Below are 14,853 nucleotides of genomic sequence, written 5' to 3'. Positions count from 1 at the left end.
AAAAAAAAAAAAAAAAAAGTCTGTCATATCCGATTTTCCTTAAAGCAGAGGACAACAATGAGAGAAGACGCTACTTTCAGGAAGGTGGACAGCAGCAGAATCAGGTGGAGGGCGCCTTAGCTTTTCCAAGTCTCTTAAGATGAAAGTACAGAACTCAGTCCTTACGAAGGGATGCCTTCTCCACCCTGGAAAAAATTAACCTAATATCTCACAAAGAGAAGGAACAATGCTGGGTGCATAGGGGGTGAACACAGGACCTCCTAAAGCTGTCACCTACTAACAACAGGAAAATTTCTTGTGACATGGATGGGTGTTTAGAAATGTGTGTGTGTGTAAAGAAAAGTAATTTTTAACCATGCTTGCTTGAAACGTTCTGAAATCAAAAACTTGATGACTGAAAATGAAAGCTTTTTATGCTGCTGGTTCAAAGATACCACTGTCCTGCCAAGAAACAATTGTAGTGGGTTCTACAGAACAGGTGCCCAGAGCTCAGTTGTGTGCTGTTGAAAACCACCACCTTCACCATTTCACAGCTTTGCCCATCAAGAAAACCCCTATCTGGTAATGTTGGGAGCTTTTAAAAAGCACAAAGAGAAGTCCTTTCTTCCATATTTAAATCTCCATGGGATAGTATACCCACAATAATCCTTGTCTTGAAAAAGACATTACTACATTTGCTACATTTGACAAATTACTTAGCTTTCGACTAGCTTTCCCACTTTATGAACTAAAATATTAGCTTCTAAGAATAACATTAATACAGAATTGTAGGGAATGCTACTAACAGTAACCTGTAGCTGTTATAAACATTTACACGTGGGTCACCTTCTTAACAATTTGACATTTCATAAAGGAGTCAGCTAATAAGATTTAGTATTTATAGTTTCATGTTATGCCATTTTTTTCAGACTTCCCCCAAACAAAAATTTGTACATTCATTCAGCTATAACCTTATCAATCGCCACATCATCCTTTACCAATGTGCTTCTTAATCATTAGAAATTTAAACTTGTAAACTGGTACCACTCTAAAACACTTGCCTGATTGCCTTCTTAAACTACTCTTTTATTTTGAAAACTCCTGTGTGGCCCCTGGCCACTAAAGTTCCTAGACATCTTGAGTTTTAAAAGGAGAATAGTGGAAGAGAGAAACATAGCCAGTAGCCATTAAAATAAAAAAAGCTTCATGAATTTTTATCATTTTAATAAATATATATCAAGAAAACCTCACTTTATTACAACACATTCATATACAAGCATCTATCATCTAAGTTTTCAACATCAAAGGTTTATCAAATATTGAAAATAAAGGACAAAACATGACTAGACTATTTAGCTATTAACACAAGAACATGTTTTAAAAATTGGTCCTTGTGGACAACTGTCCAAATGATCCTACTCATACACTGTATGAATGAGACCTATATTTAATATTCATAGCAATAATTAAAAAAAAGCTTTATCTTGGAGAAACTGGGAGGACTTACTTATTTCCTCCATTTGGCATTTGGTTCCTGTGAAGTATTGTTTAAGGAGGTCCAAGTTTTAGTAAACTTGGAAATCTGAATACAGGTTAGCAGGAGGAGTTGGCTGGAGTGGAAGGCTGGTGAGGAGGGCCACACTGAACTCTTTTCAAAGGTATAAATTAAAGATATCATTGAGAAAAACTTTGACCAGATACATAGCGACTATTCCAGATTAAGTCCCATTTCTCCAAAATAACTTTCCCCAAACTAAAATCTTTACATTCTTTAAGATAAACCTTATGGATCACCACATCATTTATTAACATTGTGCTTCTTATTCAACAGCAAAAGTCATATATAAAAAACCACATGCTTTTATAATCTAAACGAGGGAAATGATGCAAAACAGATTAAAGTATAATGCATGCCACTGGTTCAGGAACTTCATTGGACAAGAAAACAAACAAAACAACCCAAAACCCAGAAAACCCAAACCCAGCAACGGACTGTTGCCACAGAAAAGCTCAAGCAGCTAGTGCTGGTTTCTGACGGTGCTCTGTGGTGTTTCCTCCATCCCTACCGAAAAATGCCAAATCCAAAAGCAACTGGGCATCAAAAACAAAGAATAGAGATGTCGAATCAAAGGTTGAACGCAATAGTTCGAAGTTAACAGTTTCCAAACCATATTGATCCACCCTGTGTTTTTTTTTTTTCCTGTTTATTAAATCCCTGCTGTAACTCTGATTTATCCTTAATTTTCACATTGGCAAAAATTAAGTTAAAGTAAGGCACCAAAAATCGCCCTGTATAATACCTCTCTAAAAGCCTTATCACCCATCGCAGGCAAGCCAGGAACTTGCAGGGAAAACCCTTGCCACCCTCGGACAGGTGTGTTTCGTTACGTTACATCCCATTTTCATCATGTGACATCCTATTTTCATTGGTCATGAAAGACTATTAAATATAAATACTTGAAAGTATCATGAAGCCATTTCATCTAGCTCCCTGTCTTCGGTCTTCTATTTAAAAAAACAAAACAAAAAGAATACTGTATCCTATAGGATAAGCAGACATTGTTGCTGGTTATACTGATTTGCTTACCCAACAACGACCAACTTAATTGGCAAACATGTTGAGATTTCTTAGCTAGTGAGTGACTCCTGGGGTGGAAGGGGATGGAAATATCACAAGGGCACGGTGTGCCCCCGTCTAATCTATTGATTTCTTTTCTGTAAGAAAACTGAGATATACTTTTAAGCATTAAGTCAACTCTCTTCTTGGAAAGATCACATTGATAAGTAGCTCACTGAGGCCTACTGTACAGATGTTTTACGCAATCTGCTCTCCAGGCAGTAAAATGACACGGCATGTTCACGGCATAATTTCATCAGTTGTACAAAACTATAAAATCCATTCAAAATAAAATTTATGAGTGCTAATTGATCATGCTGTGCATGCTTCAAAGTTTCGGTAGAAAGATGGCTTATATTTTACTTCCTTTGCCACAGCACAGTTTGTTACTCGGTGAAGGCTCCTTTTTTCTTAAGGACTTTTTCCAAGACTCACTTGTATTGTTTCTCTCATCGTATCCGGTCTCGAAATAATCATAAAATTGGCCTTTGCACTCAAAAGCAAGGTCATTTCCCACAGGTTCATGGTGGAGGGGGGCACCCTCTCTGTTGCTGTCGTTACTGGCCTTCTCATCATCTAATTTGGACTTTTCCTGAATACCAAGCGATCTGACATTAGTAACGAATATTTCATTGGCAGGTATCTGGCCATCGCTCTTGTAAATAGGTGCACTGCCTAGATCAAAATCCACCTGGTGGGAACAACTCGGTAAAGGCAGAGGGGGAGAGGAAGAGGAAGATGAGGAAGAGGAGGAGGAAGAGGAAGAGGAGGCAGCGGTGGAGGCACTTCCGACATTAGCGTTGGCAGAAAGGGGCAAATTTAGGTAGTGGCCACCACATTCTTGGTAAAAGCAGCAGGCATGAAACTTCTCACACTCCTCTTTGGCCATCCGTGGTCGTTTTCGGTAAGGACAGTCTTGAGCCATAAACCACTCCTGGGCGGAGGCGCCACTGAACGAGCAGGCAGGGAAGCACCAGTTATTCTGCATGATAATCTCCCCGTGGATCCTTTTCATCAAATTGTTTATGAGGACTGATCTTCGGAGGTACACCTCAGGATCGTCGATAAACTTTAGCTTCTCTAAAGACATATAAAGGATGTGGGCTCGTTCCTCAAAAATTGAGATGGTCTAAAAACCAAAACAAGGAAGAGAAAGCTTAGGAAAGAGACTATATAAAAATATCATCCCAGCACATTTCTTTCCTGGAGGAGTCTAGGTCTAGGAATGCTGTGTTCTTATTGTCCCAAGGCTTCTTGGAGTTACTGTCCCCACTGGTGCAGACATCCCCCCTTCCTCACCTGGCTGGAGCTCCCACCCACCTCCTGGATTACAGCCCCCATGCAGACCTCAGCAGGGATGGGTCAGGTTTTCAATCTTTTAAGGCCTGAAGAGGGAGATGCTGAAACACAGGACTAATCTGAGCAGTTAGATGTCAGGAAAGCAGTGAGTTTGGGGGCGGGATGGAGGGGTGGAGACTAGAAGCAGGCACAGGAAGGACTCTGGTTGCTGGTTATGTCCTGGTTCTTGATCTGGATGTTAGTTACATGGGCATGATCACTTTGTGAAATTGATCAAACTGTATTATGGTACTTGTACGTGCACACTCAGACACATACACTCACAAACTGTACAACCCATGAATGTTTTTAACAAGTTGTCATGGTGCAACTCCCAGTGAGAATACTTCAAACTCTCGTCTAATCATCAAGAAGCTTGAGTTTGGCTTTCAGTGCTGTTCCTCTTTTAATGCTCTGGATTTCACATTTGCAATTTTTTTTTTGCAATTATTTTTACTTGATAAGAGGACAATAGTGATGAATGAGGCTCAGACCCTGAGAGAGCCTCTTTGTGGGGCAGAGCAGGAGAAGAGACACAGAGAGGGAAGGAGAGGACTCACTCCTGAGCTGTGTGATGTTGTCAGTGTGTGATGGTTGGTGCAAAATCCAATAGCAATTGGAAAACTGCTACAATCACAACACAGAAACTAAAAAGGAAATAAACTGTTTGTGTCCTGCAGTCCAGCTCTTCCAGGTCATAAAAGAAGCAAAAGGACTGCCTAACCTGAAGACCTGTGAATTAAACCAGCCCAGACTGACCAAAGGCAGGAACTATGCATGCAGGGAAAACCCAGCACCCTCCAGTGGATCCTATTATCTTTTCATAAGCAAGGTAAAAGCAACATCTAAAGGATGGGGTGGAGGGCTGTGCGGGGTAGGGCAAGAGGAGACAGAGAGGAAGGTGCATTGAAAATCCTCTCTGCATTTCAGACAACCACGGTCTGGGCTTACACCCTCCTTGATTAAATCAGCAGATAGTGTTGTTTTATTTTGAAGGAAGGTAACCATAAAGAAAAAAGAACTGCTATTTCAAAAGCTTAGATACCCAGATTCATAATTCTCTATATTTTCCCCATCCTATTTTTTCTTGCTATACATGCAATAAAGTTAGAACTGGTCTTTCTTGGGAGTGAATTCTATATTTTAACAAACTTAACACATGTCACGAATGGCCAATGAAGGGCATGTTTCTACTTGCATGCACCCATGCAAAGGATGGTTGAGTCTGCCTTTAAGAGGTCAGGAAAAGCCCTGCATACCCAGCCAGCCCCATGTGGGAACACATGGAAATAGCGTTGGCCACAGGAGCTGGAGCTCAGACTGGGGGAGGGCATGACGGGAAGGAACAAGTGTGTTTCCCTCACTTGAAAGTGTGGAAGAACCTTAACCCTAAGTGCAACCCGAGAAATATTAAATCATAAGTAAAAAAAAATAGTCTTTGGATTATATAATTTTGTTATTTCTGGGTAGAAGAGCTCTTGCTGGCTTTCCCTTCAAGTACTTGTGAAAAATAACACAGGACTCAAAAAAGTGACAACGATTAATGTGGTTCTACAGAGAAGTGGTTCATTTTCATTGCTTGGGTGAAATGATTTAAATTCTGGAAATGGATCAAGCAACTGTTACTAAGTATCTTAAACTCTTAATAAAAATAACGACTATTAAAAAAACATACTTTATGGCTACAGCTGCTGAGTGGTGGGTGAAAATCCTCTTCTTCCACATACTTCCTCTTAAAGTATGTGATCTTGGATGTTGTTATAGGATTTGAAATTCCCCTGTAATGTGATCCTGTGGTAATAAATCAGATATGACACATGACATGTGGTTTGCCAGAGGTTCTCCAAACAAAATACTTTTCTTTTCTTTCCTTTCCTTCTAGAGGATAACTTGGCTACGTATTTGTCTGTACATGTGGAGATTAAAAATAAACATTTGTCTTAATAGTTGCTATCACACGGAATCCTGTGGCCCAGGCGAGGCAAAGATTTCCAGGCAATTATAGAGGAAAATGACATAGTTCAGCATTTCCTGAATATTCAGAATCTTAATTCAATGCACAGGCAAACAGCAAAATTCGTAAAGGAGGAGAGTGCAATTACTCTCAAATGTAATAGTATTTATTCAAATTGTTTAATTAAATCCATGGTAACATAACACCACCGTTTGAATGTGTCCATCTTTAACTGTAACTACTGATAACCAAACAACTTTAAAAGATGATGAGTTCTAAGTGAGTAAACAAATGGTTATCTGCACTTTGGAACTACAGTATTTTTTCCTTGAAAACGCAAGATTTAAATTTTTAACATTTAAAATTACAATTAGGGGTAACAAAAAGTCCTTTTCACTCTCAATAAAGTAACCTGTAAACCACAAATAAAAGTAGGGTCTAAACTTTAAGGACCACTGTTATTAATCCTTTTTTAGCCAAACAGACCTCATTGAGTATATGTATTTTAGTTTCCTTTTGAAAGATAGCTAGTACTACACAAAAATCCAAAGGAACTTAATCTTAGTCTATGAGAGTATGAATCAGGAAGAATCTATTTCTATTTTCCCAGCTTACAATTTTTTTCTTTCCTACAATGCCAAAGCCAATCGTATGCTTACTCACAAGGAAAGGCACATAGCTGCTGGTCCAACGTGCAGATTCCTTTTTGTCTCAAGGGATAAAAATTTCTTTTTTGAGTCCGCCACGCTTTTGTAGCTCTAAGAAAACCATACAGTCCCACAGAGTAGAAAACCAAAACCGAAACTCGAGTTTCAATATCTGGTTTGGGTTTCTTACAGACACAAGACTTATATGCAAGCAGCCACACACGTAGATAGATGTAGGGTAGAATGCGATTTAAAAGCCACCTCTGGTCCTCTCCCTGCAGCTCTGGACTCACTTATTAGAAGTGCACAGGTGGCCAGGGACTTCCCTGGAACATTAGCTCTCTCAGCTCAGAAGGGTGCCCCAGGCACCACCTCACGTCCACCCGTTTGGCCTCTGGTGCAGAGGGCAGCAGGGCAAGGTCAAGGACAATACCTGCCAGTGGGGGACCAGCTCCCCGGTCTCCCTGCAAAGGAGTCTGTGCTGGCCCTGGAGGGCTTGGGCCTCTGTAGCTGTCAGCCTCCCATAGTGTTTGGTACCCAGCAATTTCAGCAGCTCCTTCCGAGACAATGGGCTCGCAGAATCTATTCATGGACAGAACCAGAGTCATCTCTGACAGCCTCGGATCTGGGGGAAACAGAAAAAAAAAAAAAAAAGAAAGAAAACAGCCCTAATCAGGAGCAAGCCTGAGGATGGCCTTGGCATCTTCATTCCTTTGCTTTGGGAAACTTTTACTTCATGGCCCTCCCCTTCACCCTGAAACATTTTATTATTTTTCCAAAGAAAACCTCAGCAAACTCTCCTGCTGCTATTAGCTCAGCCTCTGTGTTCAGCAATCTGCATTTCATGGGCGGATCTTTAAAACCCCATTTCTTATTGTTCTCAGATTCCCCTCAGCCCTCTTCCAGACAGCTGCTTTGCCTCCTAAACACATTTTCCTCCTGACCTTCCCGCAGAAAATATACCGCTAAGAAGCCAAAATCCTTGCACTTCCTTTCTATTAGTAAGGCGAAATCAATTTTCTAGTCAATCCCCTGGGAGCCTCTTTTGATGAAACCCACTAATCAATCAAAAGAAAAGGGCGGGGGAGAGAGAAATCTCCACCATAATTCCAACCGATGCTCTGAGGTTCAGTCTGTTCTGCTGCCCCTACGCCCTCCTCCTCTCCTTTCCGCAGGCCAGTTCCTCTACAACATTCTGGGGCTTCCTCCACTTTCTTCTCCCAATGCAAAGCAGACAGAGAGACACTCGGTAGTTGTTTCCACCAGCCCTGATCGGCCTGAACTGGATCTGCCTCCAGTCAAAACACTGAGAGATGAAGACAGAAAATTGGCTCCAGTTTCAAGCCGTGAGTTGCAGTCCCACAGGAGCCAAGCACAACATCAACCGAGCAGGCAGAATATTAAACAGGAGCCAGGGCTCTGGGGCCAGAGGCAGCCAACAACTCTTTACACTGCAAAGCCCAGCCACAAGGCAGGAACTTTCCAAGAGGCAACACATCGCTGCCCTTCTCTTCAGTCACTCCCTTCCCTTAGTCTGCAGGGACATGGGAGCCTCTCTGGTTGTGATGTTCCCTGGGCACTTCCAAAACTCAGGGCATGGAGGCCACTTTCATGGGGCTCAGTGCCTTTATCTGGTCCTGTGCAGGGCTCAGTAAGAGTAAGTTCAAGGGAGAGGAGAGTCTGAGGTTAAAGTAAAAAGATCAAGGGGGCATAGACCAGGGGTGATAGCCCAGCGAGCAGCCTCAGTGCCTTGTTAACTGCCAATTCCTTTAGGAGACACAACCTCCACTATCTCATTTTGCGGTTTAAAGAACTGTCATAAAAGTGATGTCAGGCTTGCTTTCTGAAGATTGATTGTCTTTCAAATATACACTAGGAATCTAGTTCTTCCTTTCTTGTCCAAATTATACAGCTTGTAATGTTTTGGGGAAAGGGTGAATCTATCACTGTCTTATGGGAGACTATGACCACCTACATGCTATAAGGAGTGTCTACTTCCAGGTACGAGGAGGAAGACCACCAGGGTAATGTGAAATACCCTCCTTAAGGTGACAATGTCCTTCTGTCTAACAGAGCAGCTCTTGGCAGCAATGACTCTTTCACCCAGTCTTCTCTGTGAGATCTCCCCTTCTGTCCCAACCCCACTGAATAATAAAGCATGACCTTTTGACAGACAAGGAAGGTGTCCTGGTCAGTGGGTGGAATTAGGATGCAGCTGATTTATACTACTAAACCACCTTCTCCTTCTCTTTTAAGATATTTTCCAAAGAGACTTCAGAAGGACTTACTAGAAAACCATATTACAAGAGAAAAAATTAAAAGTAGTTCAATTCATTTTTCTCTTTGAGTCATCAACCAAGAAATTTTACCTATATCGATTTAACAAAGTAAGCTGTTCCATCACCCCTCCAACTCTGCATCCAAGCAAGGTATCAAATTTTATGATGATTTATTCCTTGGAAGACTCTCATGAAATGGTCCAATTTCTTAACCTATTCTGAGAGACAATCATATCAGGAGATGTTATTGCCAGGAGCACGTGAATTATAGCTTTTTAAGAGAGTCAGTAACCCTTTCTTATTGAAGAAAGCAACATTTTCCAGTTTGAAATTTACAGTCACTTTTGTGCTAGACTCTGGGACTAAGATTCAAGGCTTTGCCTATGTAGAATGTTATTACATATAAACAAAAGCAGGATGACAAACTCATGCCCTCAAGAAAGGAAAGCATTTGCAGGCCCCTAGCAGCAATTACCTTTGTTTAAGAGGACATTATATGGGCCCTGTGCTGTTTTTTGTTAGCCAGAGTTTGTTTACATTTTAATGACTTTGTAGGACTAGTTTTTTTTGATTGTTAAGGATTTCAAAGTATCTATTTGTTAGCATGGTTTCCAGCATATAAATTTCTATCGTTATGCATTTGACCTTGAAACGTGGCAGAATATTGTTTATCTTCACTGTGTTTTTTTTGTTTACAATATTTAATTCAGTAAGTTTTTCTTTTTTAAACTGGAAAACTATTACACACAAAATCTTAAACTAGAAAGGCTGAGTTCTTCGAGTGATTTATGTAAGCCTGAATAAAACATGAATGAGTAGGGACGATTTGGGAACGGGGAGGAGATTTTTCAATTGAGTCTTCCTAGTTTCTTTAGGACTTACACTGGGATGTTCGCAAATCAAGAAGTTTAATGTTCATGAAAAATGGGAGGGTGCAGTGTTAAGCACCAATGTTTAACATGAATCTTTATTTGCAGTATGTAGAGATCCAAATTGTCATTCTCTGTACATGATAATTCCGAGTTCAAGTCTACAAATTCACGTGCTGTTAATATAGACAAAGATACACATATGGCAAAATTTGTTTTCTTAACACCAGGTGAGTGGATTCAAAAGGAGGGTGCTAAATTGTGTTTGCATAAGGTTTAAAACATTTTCAAAGCCCTAACCCATTATCTTTAGGCTCCTGCAGATCCATCTTGTTGCCCAAGTAGATGTAGTGGAATGACATCTCAAGCATCCCCAGAAGGCTGAGGGCTACAATGTCAAGCTTTTCCAGCAAATGTTCACAGTAAAGTTACCAGGCATTTCTATACAATTTGGTTTTTCAAGAGAGTTAGGCTTGTTCTTTCCTTGGGGCCATTATAATGCTAATAGGAGTGGCTGGCACACAGAACAGGGTAGCTGTGAATTCAGTGGCACCTTGAATCTAACAAGGAGGGGAGCCTTCTGGCCATTCTTTGCCCATCCTTCCTCCCATCTGTCTTTGGAAATTAGAGAACATTTTATCAGGAGCATTATACATGGTAGCAGTTAGAAGTCTGATTCCAACCCTGGAAAGCAGGGAAGTAGAGGGCTGGTATTTCCAAGGCACCACTGATGCTGTCAGTTTTAAACGTTCTGCCGAGTGGAACCAAGACCCTGACCTCCACATTGTCCCTAATCAGATCTCAACAGCTTGTATGCTCAAGGTGGAGGAGGTGGAAGAATCTGGATGGGCAGAACAAAATCCTTCAACCCTTCTAAACAGACAGATGTCGCTTTTCTACCCGTCCCTGCAGTACACCTGTCTGCCCTGGGAAGAGCATTTCTCAGCTGCAAGCCCCACGAGACCAAAAGCTTTAAGGCAGGTCTTGGGGCTGAGGAGGCGAGAGAGCCGGGCTTAAGGAGCAGCCAGGGGGGCCCGGGTGTCTGAGCCTCAGCGTGGGCTCTCTCCCGCACCGGACTGGCGGGGGGGTGGGGGAGTCTGAGGTTTAGGGGACCGACCTCCAGCAGGCTGGCGGCAGCCAACACGTCTGGGCTCTCGAAAAGACACACCCCCAGGGACTGGTGCTGCAGCCCCTCAGCCCCTCTCCCGGGTAGCCAGCAGCTCCAGGGCGGCCGCTGGCCACAGGAGAAAGTAAACAACACCCCAAGTGTCCGGGAACAAAGGCAAGTTGTCTTTCCACGGTGTCAGAGCCGTGTGCCTCTCGTGAAGAATAAGAGCTATTATTACTCGTTATGTCTTATCCTTTTTTTTTTTTTTTCCAAACCAAGTTTCCTTCTAAGGGAAATAAACACCAAAGGTAGGATTCCAAGGAAATGACTCACGGCGGCTGGCAGGGCTCTGGCGAGGCTGGCCCGGGCCCCGCGCTCCAGCCCGCAGCGATGCCCGCCCAGCGCTCCCTCCGTCGCCGGCCAAACCCACTGGGAGCCCACCGCTGCGGGGCTGCCCTGCGCGTCCATGGGACCCAGCGGCGAGGACGCCACCCTAGTCCCGCGGTCACCTCTCCCGCGGCTTCTGCGGCCACAGCTGGGCACTCGGGAAAGTTGCTAGGGCCGAAGAGACGGGAGGGGAGGAAGGGAGGAGAGAGGCAGAGGCGTGGACCAGGCGGGCAGCAGCCTCAGCCCGCCGGGGAGGTGAGCTGAGGACAGAGGAACCGCCGCCGCCCGCAGCGCGGCTTGGCTGCCTAGGAGGAGGGTGCGGGGGCGGGGTGGCGGGGGACAGAAGGTGTCAGCTCCCGCATCTATTCCTTTTTCTTGCAAAGGCGCGCCCCTGACATCCACAATCTCTCCCTCCCCACCTGCCAAGCGCCGCGGCGTCCAGACCTGGGGGCATCCTTTCTACCGATCCCCGTCCCCTAGGGTGAGGGACTAAGCGGCCACCGAGGACCCTGAGTCTACCAGAGCTGCTCTCCCCAACCGCCCCTGGTGTGCACGGGTGGCAGCCGAGCAGCCCGAGAGGAGGCAGCGGTTCCCGCCCTGGAGAAGCCGCCGCGGCGCACGCCGACCCTGGAAAAGCCCGCGCCTCCTCCTCGCCCAGCTGTGCCCTGGCCCCAACGCCCCCCGCGCGGGCCGCTGCAAGTCCACTCGGTGACCCCCGCGCTGACCTCGCGCCGGGGGGACGCGCCGAAGGCCCGGTGGGTGCCAGTCCGCGCAGACAGCAGCCCCGGGGGCCGTCGCCCTCCACCCGCCCTGGCCGTCGCCCCCGCGGCCCGCGCGCAGCTCGGCTCTTACCGCGGGGTCAGCGGGGAGGCGGCGGCCGCAGCGGCGGAGCTGCCGCTGGTCCGCTCTGGGCGCGGCGCCAGCCCGGCCGCGGGTGCACACTCGCGCGGGTCCCGGCCCGGCGGCCCGCTCGGCGGTGGCCGCTGGTGCGCGGCGGGCGAGGGTCCCGACCGGTCCCGTCGCCGCGACTGGGGCGCTGCGCCGCCGTCGCTGCAGACGGTTATGGTAATGAGCGGCTCTGTCTAGCGAGGAGCGTGTGAAACCCGTCAATCCTGTTTGCCATTTCCCCGTGGATTTCCGAGGAGAGGTTCTGCAGGATGCCCCCAGGGTGAGAGAGGGAACATGACAAGCGCGCCCGCTCTCCCTCCCTCCTCTCCTCCCGCCGCCGCCGCCGCCGCCGCTCCTCCGGCAGCACACGGGGCGCCTTTCCCGCACCCCCACCCCAGCCCGCCCCCTGCCTCCTTCCCTCCTTTCCGCCCTCCCTCCTCCCTTGCCTCCCCTCCCCTCCCAGTGCCCGGGGACACGCGGGCCCAGTTCCAGCCCGCGGCCCAGACCCCACGCGCTCTCGGGCTCCCGCCCTAGCCCTGGGGGCTCGGCTCCGGCCGAATAATGTATTCACTCTGCAACCTTCGGAGATGTCTCTCTTTTTTTTTTTTTTTTTTGGTTTAGTTTTGTTGTTATGTGTGCGTGTGATTAAAAAAAAATCTGTGCCTTTCCCACCCTTTGCAGAAGACTTTCTTCTCCTTCGCCACAGCAAAAGGAGATGAGAAACAGATGTCTTTGCAGGACCAAGCAGTTATTCTCCCCTCGCCGCCCTCCCCCGCCGGTTCCCCTCCTGAGCTGCGTCTGTATGAAAAAAAGCAACCTTGGTCCTGCTGCAACTTGAATTGGCAACTCTTTCTGGGTGGGGAACCTCCAGAGAAAACCTCCAGGAAGTAAAAAGTAATAAAGAAGGTTGTCCTCGTTCAAGAGAATGTAATTTAAGCCCCAGGATCAGAGTATTTTGCAAATAGTACGTTCCCCTATATTGGGCTCAATTGAGTTTGTTTTTTAAAACATTAATTCATAACTTCTGTCTAGGGACCGCTCCACAGTCGAGATGGGTCATTTCAGGTGTAATGAAGGCAGAGGCTTGGAAGGCATAGACCTAATAAAATCGGGAGAAGGCACCTGCACAAAAGTGTTACAAAGACTATAATGTTTGTTTACTGCTACTATGCCAGATGTGCTAAATATAACACTCCTTTAAAACAGTGATCCTCTGACTGTGAAAAAACCAAACCTCTGGCTGCCTGGCTCCCTAGGAATCCAGGAGTTGCACAGACTGAAAATCAGGGAGGGAAGGAAGGAGATCAAGGATGAGGATTAGCATGTGCAAATTGAACTCTATCTAATTTGCATGTTTATTTCTTAGAATTGTAATTAAATTTGTGTAATAAATGTTTTCCATTTCATTTGTACACTTAAAATTTGGGTGACTGACATGCTGTTAAGTGAATTTCCTTTCTTTTTTTTTTTATAAAGCAAATGCAGTTTATTCAATAAAACAGCAAACAAATATTAAACATAATTAGAACTAATCTGTTCTGAAGGTGTTTCTGTTGAACTTTGTACATTAAAGACTCTCAGAGGTTTTCAGGGCATTAGGAAGCCGAGAGAAGGCAATTATGCTGAAAACAGACTAACCCAACAGTCTACCAGGATCATTATTTCATTTTTTCCAAAAGACATTCCAGGGTTGCATGTCTAAAATTGGGAATTGGGCATCAATCTTGGCTTTATTCTGAGCCATATTAAATTGCATTGGCTCATGCTCCATGTAGGCCATTATGATGACAATTTAAGAATTGTAAAGATCCATTTTGGGCAGTCAATGAGAATTGTATGTCCAGATTAAGAGTAGAATATACTTTTCATTTGGGTGGGGGAGAAGAGTAAGGAGCAGCAAAGGGCATTTAAAGCAGTGCTAGTACTTAAAAATCTAAATCAGTATCTAAAACTGGTTATTGTCTAAGTCAAATAAAGAACTAAATGTGAGGGCTTAGAGGCATGGCTTATTATGGTTTTTATCTCCCTATATTAAAGTTTTATAGCATTTAAAGGACTATGGGGAAATCCCCACGTACACTTGGCTGTGTCAAAATACATAAAACCAAAAGGAGCAAATTAAGCATAAAATTGAGAAATAACATGAGACTAAATATCAGCATGGGTGCATTGGCATCTTTGGAGCTTTGGCTCTGACAAATGAGCCTTCTGGGAAACTGGCATTACCCTGGGGTGGAGAAGACTCTTGGCTTTAATGTTATAGCAAAATCACAACACAAGTATCAAACCATTGAACTTCACAGCACCTTGGCAGTCCTGCTAGACCCTGTCCTGTTCAGATACATTAGGTTAGCATGTTTTGTTGACAGCTTTCCCTGCCCTGCTTTTAATCCTGAAATATTTTCGGAGACTCATGCCCAACTGTTGACAATATAAACCTGTGTCTACAGGTAGAAAAGGGAATCAAATGCCTATGGAATGAGAAACATCGTTTAAAAATTTAAGGTAAGCAGTAGCTATGGCATGAGAAAAAAACTGTGAATCAATAAAATATTTCAAAGAAATGAATGTTATTTATAATGAGGAACAATATGCAAATGAGAGCTATGATGTCTTCATTTGGGGATGTGTGTGTGAGTGTGTGAGTAAAGTTCCAAGATAGAAGTTTGATTGTACAACTTAAAATACTTTGAGCTGCAAATGTACTAAAGGCAGTGATTGTTTTTCTACAGTTAACGAAGAGAGTGCCAGACTTAAAGCTGCTGAAACCCACTTCACAAAGCCTTT

At 44.5% G+C, this 14,853-nt stretch overlaps 1 protein-coding gene and 1 long non-coding RNA gene across 3 annotated transcripts; one reads left to right on the top strand and one right to left on the bottom strand.

Annotated features, from left to right (window-relative positions):
* Positions 1-2,166: 2,166 nt before the first annotated feature.
* SERTAD4 (SERTA domain containing 4) lies at positions 2,167-12,390 on the bottom strand. Of its 2 annotated transcripts, none has more exons than XM_003800508.2 (4): positions 12,031-12,390; positions 6,969-7,160; positions 5,610-5,725; positions 2,167-3,725 (listed from the first exon to the last, which is right to left on the bottom strand). In XM_003800508.2, the coding sequence occupies exons 2-4, from the start codon at positions 7,141-7,143 to the stop codon at positions 2,949-2,951; spliced, it is 1,068 nt and encodes a 355-aa protein (XP_003800556.1). In that variant the 5' UTR covers positions 7,144-7,160; positions 12,031-12,390; the 3' UTR covers positions 2,167-2,948. The 2 variants fall into 2 exon arrangements, with proteins under 2 accessions (XP_003800556.1, XP_012667308.1); XM_012811854.1 differs by lacking the exon at positions 12,031-12,390 and adding an exon at positions 7,638-7,817 and having other exon boundaries at positions 2,616-3,725.
* On the top strand, positions 10,931-13,598 carry LOC100956118. Its single transcript, XR_001161731.1, has 2 exons — positions 10,931-11,433; positions 13,273-13,598. It is a non-coding gene; the product is annotated as an uncharacterized LOC100956118 (long non-coding RNA).
* The last annotated feature ends 1,255 nt before the right edge of the window (positions 13,599-14,853 follow it).

This window comes from Otolemur garnettii, unplaced genomic scaffold (genome assembly GCF_000181295.1).
Source record: "Otolemur garnettii isolate 467f Iridium unplaced genomic scaffold, OtoGar3 scaffold00178, whole genome shotgun sequence".
NCBI lineage: Eukaryota > Metazoa > Chordata > Mammalia > Primates > Galagidae > Otolemur > Otolemur garnettii.
This window is presented reverse-complemented; position numbering and strand designations above follow the sequence as displayed.